We start from the raw sequence: 9842 nt of genomic DNA on the forward strand, positions 1-9842 counted from the left end.
CGCCGGACGCCCCGCAGCCCGCACCAGCGCCGCCCGACCGCGCTCCGGCCGCTCCGGCCGCCGCCCGCGCCCGGCCGCGCCGCGCCGCGCCGCCCCACGTTTTAGTTCCCCGCTCCCCCGAGCGCCCCTCGGCACCCTCGCGCCGCACATGGTCCCCGAGAGCGGCACTTGTGTCTCCAGCCTGCGCGGCTCCCGCGGCCGCTGCGCCCTTTGTTGAGAGGTAGACTTTGCTGAAAGGGGGACGGGATCCTGAGATCGGGCGCTGCCTGGGTCCAGTGGCTTCCCTCCTCTCCCGAAGAAAGGGCTCTGGAGGTCTTTGAACCTCCAAGGAACGCCCCCATTTTATAGGGATGGGTACTGTGGGGGACAGCGATCCCGACGAGGTGGGTGTTAGGCTGGGGGGAGCCCCGACAAAAATGTTATTAACTTAAGTTGGAGGGACACTTGTGTGAAATTGGATGGCTGGTAAGATGGCGGTTCCCAGTTGTTTCCAAGGTCTTGTGCATTTGTGTTGGAAAAGGGTGAAGTTTTCAAGGTGGTATTTGTTGGGAGTCGTGGACAGGGGTTCCGTACGTACTCGGGGCGAGCTCTCAAGGAGGTGGGCATTTCAGATTTAGAGCTTTGTTTTGGAGTGAAGACTGTGACTGGACGTTAGCCTTGCTGAGCGCCCTTTCTCTCTCCACTCTCACCCCTCCTTTTTTCTTTTCCCTCGAAGACACTACAACTTTCCCCTTTGCTGTGGGATGAGCTGAGACTTAGGTCCATTGCATTTTAGAGATTTTGCTAAATGTCAGAATAGGTCATGTAAGTAAGGGGATGCTTCGGGGAAGGAGCACTAACGCGTGGATTGCTTATGTTTACGTAGTCATTTGGACTTGACAGCGCTGGAGCATGAGCTTTTCCCCAGAGCTTTACAGTTAATAATTGGAAATAAACAAGGAGAGAGACTTTGATCATTCCCAATTGCAATAAAAGGATTTAGTGGGCTTAGTGGTCACGGTTCAATATCTGAAAGAGAATTGGGCATTAACCCCTTCTCTTTAAAGTAGGCAAAATTCCGGGCATATTTACTCAAATGCAGATGTGTGATGGTAGTTCAAGCTATTTTTATAGGAACTCCCCCAACCTTTGGGGACACATTGTAAAACGTAGTAAAGACTTGATACTAGAGATTGTAAATTGTTGACGCATGAGTAAAACCAAGTCCTGAGACTATGTACAACATTTGGGTCTTAAGTAGACTAGGGAGCTAAAGGAGATTTAATCAAGAGGTTGATTTTTTTTTTGTAAAATTATTATCATATAATGTATTTATAACCAATAGTAAGTTGTATTTATTTCCATGTCTTCTATGAAAGGGAAATAATTTGAAATAATCTGTGAGGGCAAATTATACTCTTGTAATAATATCTTTAAAACTATGTAAAAGATTGTTTATGCGTGTGTAGCCACTCAAATATAATCACATACAAACTTTTGTAAGGCATGTAAGCATTTGGATATATCTGACATCCAATCTACCACTAAGCTCATGAGTGTCTGTTAAGTGTTGAAGTAGGCAAAGTTCTCCAAGTTCCAAAGTTCTCAAGTCACCCCCAACTGTACCCATACTTGCCTTTGAGCAGCGAGCCCCAAGTGGGATTATAGAGGTCATTTGCATTTCTTAGGTTGCAGTGGTCAAGCTGATTGTTAACATCAGAGCTTGCTTCTGTTTTCCTTCATATTGACATTACTGGTGTTAGGCCTCCAACTAAAAACTGACAGCTCCAACTGACTAAGCTGTATTCTGACTATTGAGTATTTTCAGTGTTTTATGCTTGTTGCATTTTTATGGTTTATAGGCAGTTTCTGTGGTGCAAGAGGTTGTTTCTTAAGTCTGACCAAGCACTCTAGAAAGTCTTCATGAGGTTGTCAGTACTATCCAATAGGATAAAATAATGAAGAATTGATGTTTGTATCAATAACAAAGTAAGAATTGATTATCATTATGAATGGTTGTAGGAATAGGGCCAAATTATTTTCATCCGAGGGAGGACAGTTATGTGAATTCCAATTTCAGGTGAGTTTGAGAGACTTTGGTCAAGTCCATATGACTGAAATGTTCAAAGAGAACTAACTAGCGGCCACCTTCTGGTGAGGTTTGACTGCTCCTTGGGTTAGTATTTGCACTTACAGAATAGAAGGTAACATGGGGAGGAGGAGGCAAGATAGAGAGAGCCCTTTGGTAGGAACTTGATGATGTGTGAGTATTGGATATGGTTTCTTTCATATGCAGAGCATCCACCTCACTCTTTTAGAAAAGATCCTGTGGTTTCACAAGAGAGTTGTCTTTAATCACTAAGTGTGGTTGAATTTACATCTTGCTCCTCTTTAGAGGCTTAATTTCATCTACTCCTCAACCGGCTTTCCTTAAATTGATGCTACTTGTTGACAGACTTTGGAACAAGTCATCCAGAGCAGCTCTCTGACTGAAGTCATTAGTCGCCCCTGAGTCACTTCAGAGAGGCTTGTTTTGGGTTTGGACCATCTTTAGTACCCAACCCTGCTAATTCCAGCCATTGAGGTGTGCTGGTTGGAATTTCCCCCTTGTGTATTAAATTTTCCTTAGAATTAAACTCCCAGGTGCATTTTATTGCGAATTATGCAAATTCCTAGATTTTCCTTACTGGCAGCTTTGAGGCTTTACTTTGGTCAGGTGTAGGAGGTCAGTCTGGGTTTAGACTCTGTAAGGAATGAAAGGGACATCCCACAGCCACATCGCCTGAGGGCTTTCCGGTGTGTCATTGCTGACAGGTCTCACTGGGAGCTTCTAAGATGTACCTGCTGGGATGGTCATTCACCTTGTGATATTGTATGGAAGTTAGGGAGAAAAGGCATTTGCCCCCCCCCCATCTTTACTCTACATTTAGTTTTGGGCATGGGTTGGTCTCATGGCTCTTTGTACCTTGTTACTATACCACCCACAAAAGTAGTTTTTCTTGCCTCTAGCATAGTTTATTCAAATAGAAGTTCAGTATTCAGCCTTTCCAAAAACTTTTTATGGCTCACCCAATCTACTGGAGGACTTATTAGAGAAGGGAGCCTTGGCAGTTCAGTTCAATAAACGTCTCTGCAACTCCAGTCTTGCTGGGCAGGGGCTAAGTGCACAGTTGGCAATTCTCAAAAGATCTCTAAGTAAAATTTCTGACATAGCGATTGATAACAGGACAGTCAGAAAAAGGCAAGATGAGAAAGTAATTCTTCCCTCCCAGTGGCCACGGAAGAGATCAGGAGAGTGCCTGGAATGGCCGGTGCACTCTCTTTGGGGTTGGGACTGTGGTGGCGGTCACGCGAGGATCGGCACCCTGAGTCCCCGCCCCGCCCCTCCCCTCCCCCGCGCCCGCCACCCCGCACGCCCGCAGAGGCTGGGCTCGGCCAGCTCAGCGCAGAGTTGCAGCGGTGGCCGGATGCCAAGTGTAAGTGTAAGTTGCTATGGAAACCCCAACAGAGGCGAGTTCCGAATCCGGAACAAGACCTAGCCTGGGGCACTTCGGGATCCGCCCCTCACATCCCGCTCGTGTCCGCGGTGCCCAGGCCTCAGCCGAGGCCCACGAGGTGCTGTTTTCCTCCGTACCCAGTCCGGAAATGCCGGGGATGCAGGAGGCTCACTGAGCGCTTTCCCTTTGTGAGGCCTGAGCCCTGCCAGGTTCTGGTTGCTTGAGCCGTCGAAACAAGAATCACGAAGTTTTTGGCTAGAGTGCAGGAAACTCCACAGTAAATAGTGGCTAGTGAATATCTGCAGCGGCAGCTGAGTGGTGGCCGCAGCAGAGCTGCTTGGTGTCTGCGGAGCTGGAGGACAGCTGGAAGAGAGAGATCAGAATCTACTCAGTTCCCAGCCCCCAGCCCAGACCTTTTTTATCTCACTCCAGGAGTGACCTGAGAGGCCAGAAGTACATTTAGTTGGCTCCTTTTATACCATTTAACAGTGGAGGTTATTCTGATCTCATTAGTAAATTCCTTTTGTGGAAAACGTTTAGAGAATCCAGCTGTACAGTGTTAAACGAGTTTTATAAACTGCTCAGCGTTTCAGGGTATACAGTTACTTGGAGTTGTGGAGATAATCTCAACTCTCTTTTTTGAATTATAGCCAATACTTTTTTGTGTCTTGCAGGATCTTTTATCAAGCAGAAATGCATCGAACAACCAGAATCAAGATCACTGAGCTAAATCCCCACTTAATGTGTGTCCTGTGTGGAGGGTACTTCATTGATGCCACTACCATAATAGAATGTCTACATTCCTGTAAGTACAGTGTTAGCCTTCTTGGGTCTGTATATTTCACAGCTCATCCATTAAAACCAACACCATTCCCACATTCCTTGAAAATGTTAGTTTACAATTGTGAGGTTTACTTTCTTTTATATGTAGTGATTTGTTACAATTAAGCAGTATGTAGTTTTCAAGTTATTAATTGGTTTCACTTTTCTACTTTGAGAAAACCTTGCAATTTCCCATCCTTGAATTTTCAGTTCTGATACAATTAACCTTTGAACCTTTACTTTCTAAACTCACAAACCCTTTTTATGTTCCTATTTCTAGTCTGTAAAACATGTATTGTGCGTTACTTGGAGACCAGCAAGTATTGTCCTATTTGTGATGTCCAAGTTCACAAAACTAGACCACTCCTGAACATAAGGTAGGGAAATGCTGTTGTCCCTGGTGGGGGTTGTTGTAGCGTCCCTGGTTTTGCTTTGCAGGAAGTTTATTCCTGATATGTGTGCTTTATAAGGGATAGAACTTTAATTTCTTGTTATTTTAATGACTGTGTTTAGACAAAGCTTCGTTTTGTTCAAGTATTTGAAAGGTGTCTGTCCTTTAAAGCTGAGTTAATTTCCCTTTTTTGTGCATAGCTTTATTGACTTTATAACAGGCAAGAATAGGGTTTTTTTCCCAACACTTCCATGTTCTTTATTCTTACTTGTGAGAGAATTTTCTCTGTTACATGAAAGGCCTACCTCTCTTTACTCTTGGATGTGAAGAATTACTGCAGGGCATCTGCAGGGTGGAGAACAGCTGCAGAGCTCTCCTCTCTCCTCACAGGCTTTCTCACAGGACACTCTTACACTCCATCACAACACCTCATCACGATGCCTCAACACCAACAAATCTACCTAAAACTTAGAACAATTCTAGTTTTGCCATATTAATCCTTTCTTACTTTTTCAGGTCAGATAAAACTCTTCAAGATATTGTATACAAATTAGTTCCAGGTCTTTTCAAAAGTGAGTAAATGGGTTCAGTGAAGTTTTTTAAAGTGTTGATTTTACCTACTATAGCAAATTCTACATTTCCTTTCTCACCCGTTTCAGATGAAATGAAGAGAAGAAGAGATTTTTATGCAGCTCACCCTTCAGCTGATGGTAAACTTTTGGGGGCAAAAGACATTTTATGTCAGGAAGAAAATCTATTTAGTAATTTAAATTATTGTGTTGAAATTCTCCCTTCTATCCTCTTATAGGTAAAATATTCAGTTTCTAAAACTGACTTTCAAACTGTCTTTATAGCTGCCAATGGCTCCAACGAAGACCGAGGAGAAGTTGCAGATGAGGAGAAGCGGATTATAACTGATGATGAGATAATAAGCTTGTCCATTGAGTTCTTTGATCAGAGCAGGTAAGTCCTCCTAGAAAGCTCCTGTGTGCCAACGGGGTTACTAGGTGCTTTGTGTCACCAGGGATTCTCTCTTTCCTAGATTGGATCGGAAAGTAAATAAAGAGAAGCCTAAGGAAGAGGTATGTTCTATATTACAAAATTGTCCTTTAGAATATTAAAGGGTTATATGATATTATCAAATGGCCAAGTTGTGTTAGGAGTTTGTTGACTTAGTATTTTTCATAGTAAATTCAAAATGTGACTAGTTGAGAGTTGTTGCATTTTTGTGTGACTATTAGTACCTTTTTATCATATTTAGGCAATTCAGACTTTCTTTTTTTACCTGAAAGTTAGGAATTGGAAGAGAATTACTTATGTAAATGTGCTTCCAGGTGAATGATAAAAGGTACTTAAGATGCCCAGCAGCAATGACTGTGATGCACTTGAGGAAGTTTCTCAGGAGTAAAATGGACATACCTAACACGTTCCAGGTAACTACCTCATGCATTGTGTGCAGATTTTCATATTTAAATGTTTTTTTTTTCATTCTGGACCTTAAGAAGCAATACAAAGAAATTTTAAAATTGGTGGCAAAGTTTATCTTAAAATGGTTGGTGAAGACGCTTTTTAAAGCATTTTGGATTAGATTTAGATGACAGAAACATACATATTTATCTTTGTTCTTTTGCCACTGAATACCTGAAATGTATTTCAATAGATTGACGTCATGTATGAAGAGGAACCTTTAAAGGACTATTACACACTAATGGACATTGCCTACATTTATACCTGGAGAAGGGTAAGTGGCTCTCTACCTGGAGGCTAGGCTGTCCCAGTACATACAAAGAACTGAGTGGTTTTTCTTTTTCCTTTTAATGCTGTAGAATGGCCCACTACCTTTGAAATACAGAGTTCGGCCAACTTGCAAAAGAATGAAGATGAGTCACCAGAGAGATGGACTGAGAAACGCTGGAGAGCTGGAAAGTGACTCTGGGAGTGACAAGGCCAACAGCCCAGCAGGAGGAGTTCCCTCCACCTCTTCCTGTTTGCCCAGCCCCAGCACTCCAGTGCAGTCTCCTCACCCACAGTTCCCTCACATTTCCAGTACCATGAACGGAACCAGCAACAGCCCCAGTGGTAACCACCCATCTTCCTTTGCCAGTAGACCTCGAAAATCATCAATAAATGGGTCATCAGCAACTTCATCTGGTTAGGACTGTTAAGGAAAAGATTTTTCAACCCCCTGATTTAGATACCTTCATTCATTACAGCTTTATAGATGCTTAATACATGTGACTGTCTGTCGTCCAGTTCGCTTCCTTTTGTAGTGACTTTAAATTTGGCCATAAAAGGTGGACTAGATGTGATACTTCACATGGATGTTCAGTGAAAAGGCTGATTCTTTCTCTAAAGAATTGGATTCTGAGAAGGATTCTGTGTTAGGAAAGATGTGAAATGGTTTCTGTGACCACTGTTTGGATCTGGAAATGTTCTACAGTGGGTAGACATTGGGCCGTAGTTTGTTAATCTCAATTAATGCCTACATTACATTCTCTTTGATTGTTCTTGTTATTATGCTGTTCTGTGAACCTGTAGAAAACAAGTGCTTTTTATCTTGAAATTCAGCAAATGGAAAGAATAAGCATAGAATACTGCATTCTATGCAGCCACGTCACTGTGAATAACAATTTCTTGCATATTTAGCCATTTTAATTCCTGTTTGATTTTTACTTCTCTGTTGCTACGCAAAATGATCAAAGGAAACTTGTTTTACAATCTGTATGCCTAAAGAGCGGGTACTACCGTTTATTTTACTGACTTGTTAAAATGATTCGCTTTTGTAAGAATCAGATGGCATTATGCTTGTTGTACAATGCCATATTGGTATATGACATAACAGGAAACAGTATTGTATGATATATTTATAAATACTATGAAAATATTGTGTTTCATGCATTTAAAAACAGTTGTAAACTTCTCCAAATGGGTTCGACCTTGCAGATACCACAATGCACCCAATGCTGAGGCTTACCACCAGCACAGAATTTGTTTTAATTAATGTTGATAACCAGTTTTAAATTCTTTTCCACTTGGAAGCAAATGGCAGATCTTCGTAGTTCTGGCTTTTTTCCAATAATACTTTCAAAATTAATATTGCAGTAAAGAAAAATTTTAACCAAGGCAAATACAGTGTCTTAATTTTCCATTGGTTAAAATAGAATTAATGTTTTTAAATTCTGTTTATCAGTGGAATTCTAAAATAGATTTTAAAGTCAACCAGCTGATTGCTGAAGTAAAGCATTTTATCTACAATTTTATTTTAGTGTATGTGGCACAAGTGTAATTTCAAATTTAAGAGTTGTTTTCATAGTTAAAGGAATCTGCCTTCTATGTAATGTCCGGGAATAGAAACAATTTATTATGAGTTTCTACAGGTATTTTTTTAATAGAGCAAACATGTTGAATTTAAAATATGAATGACCCCTCCAAGTCTCCGTTTTGCTTTGGTCGAACTTAGCGTGTGTTTATCAACCGTCAGTTATTTGTGAAGATGTTAATTCCATATGAATATTGTTTCATGTTTGTATGGGAAACTGTAGCTAAGCATTTCATTGTCTGCAGTCTGCAGAAGAAGCACAATTGTACTGCTTTGTCCCTTGTAGCCATTAAATCATTACTTTTACACACATTGCTGTTAACTTCTGCTTTCTTTAAAGATTTAGTAAATGATGTTTTATGAAGCCACAAAATACATATATTTTTATTTTGACCTAAATTTGTACAGTCCCATTGTGTGCGCGTCATTTCTAATAATAGATGTAAAATTAAATTTCATTTTTAATTGGAAAATTCAATAAAAGGATATTCATTTAGAAAATACTATGCTCTTTAATTAAAATTTTGCTATGAAAAGCACAGTGTGCAGAAGTTTTGGGAACCCTGTAGTGGATTGTAAGAGCTAAAACCTAAGGAAAATACTTTGTTGTCTTCAAATGATGTTGTTAGTAAATGCTGTGTTGTATATTGCTTGAAAGCCCAATGAAAGATGTATGTTTATTTACAATCTTCGAAGCAAAAGTTACCAATGTTTGCCAATTTTGGTGAATTTAACTCATTTTTCTAGGCTTTTCTCGAGATTTTCATGGTGTTACCTAAGACAAAAAGCAACTCGCCCTCTCTGATGGACTTTCTTCTGAGAGTGTGTTGAGGCACTAAGGCTCACTCAGCAGAGTGTCACCATACATACTTGAAAACATTTCCATTTATTGTATCTGGGCGGAGGCTTTTTACCCTTACTCGATTTGAAAATTGCTTAAGCTTAAAAGGATATTTCAGTCAAAACTTGTCTTTTAATAAAACAACAGAAAGATGCATCGTGGTTTGCTTCTTAAATGGCCAGTCATTGCTGCTCTTACCATTAAGATTGAAAACCTTTCCCAACTTTTTAGAAATCTTCACCTTAAGAAAGCCCTTATGGAATCTCCTTTGCAATTTACCAAATTGGGGTACATGAAAAGTTGGCTTTAAAGTTTGACTTTCACTCCTAAAGGTATTCTAGCATCCTAGAAGACAAAGATGATAACCAAGTAGTCTACAGAAAATGCCTAAATTGATCTCACAGATACTTAGCTTAAAGGTAGAAAGAGAAATGGGGCCGGCTGCTGCTGTGTAAATAGTGATCTATCTTGCTTTACACATGCATAATACTTTACAAGTACTTGTACCTCCTAAATTGCCGGCCGTTAATTGCCCTGAGTAGAAAGGGGTTGCCCTTCAGTTGACTTAACTAGTTAAGCACATTGCTTCATTTCCACTTGCGCATGTTCAGATGTTAGGTTCTCTGGAAGTAAAATACAACAAAAGCAAGACTTTACTTCATCTTTTCCTGTTTTCCCAAGGGCTGGAGTTAAGCTACTGGTGACTTCTCTCATTGCACCATACTTGTGTGGGTCTATCAAGAAAGGTTTTCTTCCGAAACCTTTAAATGCCCACATGAAATCTCTGCAGAGATCAGCAAGAAGGGAAGACATCTTCTTTTCTCTGTGGTTTATAACGTTTAGATGGAATAGGATTCACCTGGCATGTTGCACCAGGAACCCAATCAGCATCCAGAGTTGAAAGAAGGTGTTTTCTCTTTGTGTTCAAAAGATTTAAGACACCTTTCCTCCCATTGCTCCAGGAATGACAGAAGTTCTTACAAGTGCTTACAT

General features: G+C 40.8%; 1 protein-coding gene across 2 annotated transcripts in view; it reads left to right on the forward strand.

The window, feature by feature from the left end:
- Bmi1 (BMI1 proto-oncogene, polycomb ring finger) overlaps positions 1-9003 on the forward strand; it is a 9704-nt gene extending 701 nt beyond the window's left edge. The window contains exons 1-10 of one of the 2 annotated variants that reach the window (XM_021192632.2): positions 113-220; positions 4151-4281; positions 4579-4675; positions 5206-5261; positions 5349-5399; positions 5544-5652; positions 5732-5771; positions 6024-6122; positions 6350-6430; positions 6516-9003. In XM_021192632.2, the coding sequence (XP_021048291.1) occupies positions 4170-4281; positions 4579-4675; positions 5206-5261; positions 5349-5399; positions 5544-5652; positions 5732-5771; positions 6024-6122; positions 6350-6430; positions 6516-6845 (975 nt within the window). In that variant the 5' untranslated portion in view covers positions 113-220; positions 4151-4169 and the 3' untranslated portion in view covers positions 6846-9003. Of the gene's footprint in view, positions 1-112; positions 221-4150; positions 4282-4578; positions 4676-5205; positions 5262-5348; positions 5400-5543; positions 5653-5731; positions 5772-6023; positions 6123-6349; positions 6431-6515 lie in introns of those variants that run through there. The other variant, XM_021192630.2, reaches the window with a different exon arrangement.
- The last annotated feature ends 839 nt before the right edge of the window (positions 9004-9842 follow it).

The sequence above is a fragment of the Mus pahari genome, chromosome 3, assembly GCF_900095145.1.
Source record: "Mus pahari chromosome 3, PAHARI_EIJ_v1.1, whole genome shotgun sequence".
NCBI lineage: Eukaryota > Metazoa > Chordata > Mammalia > Rodentia > Muridae > Mus > Mus pahari.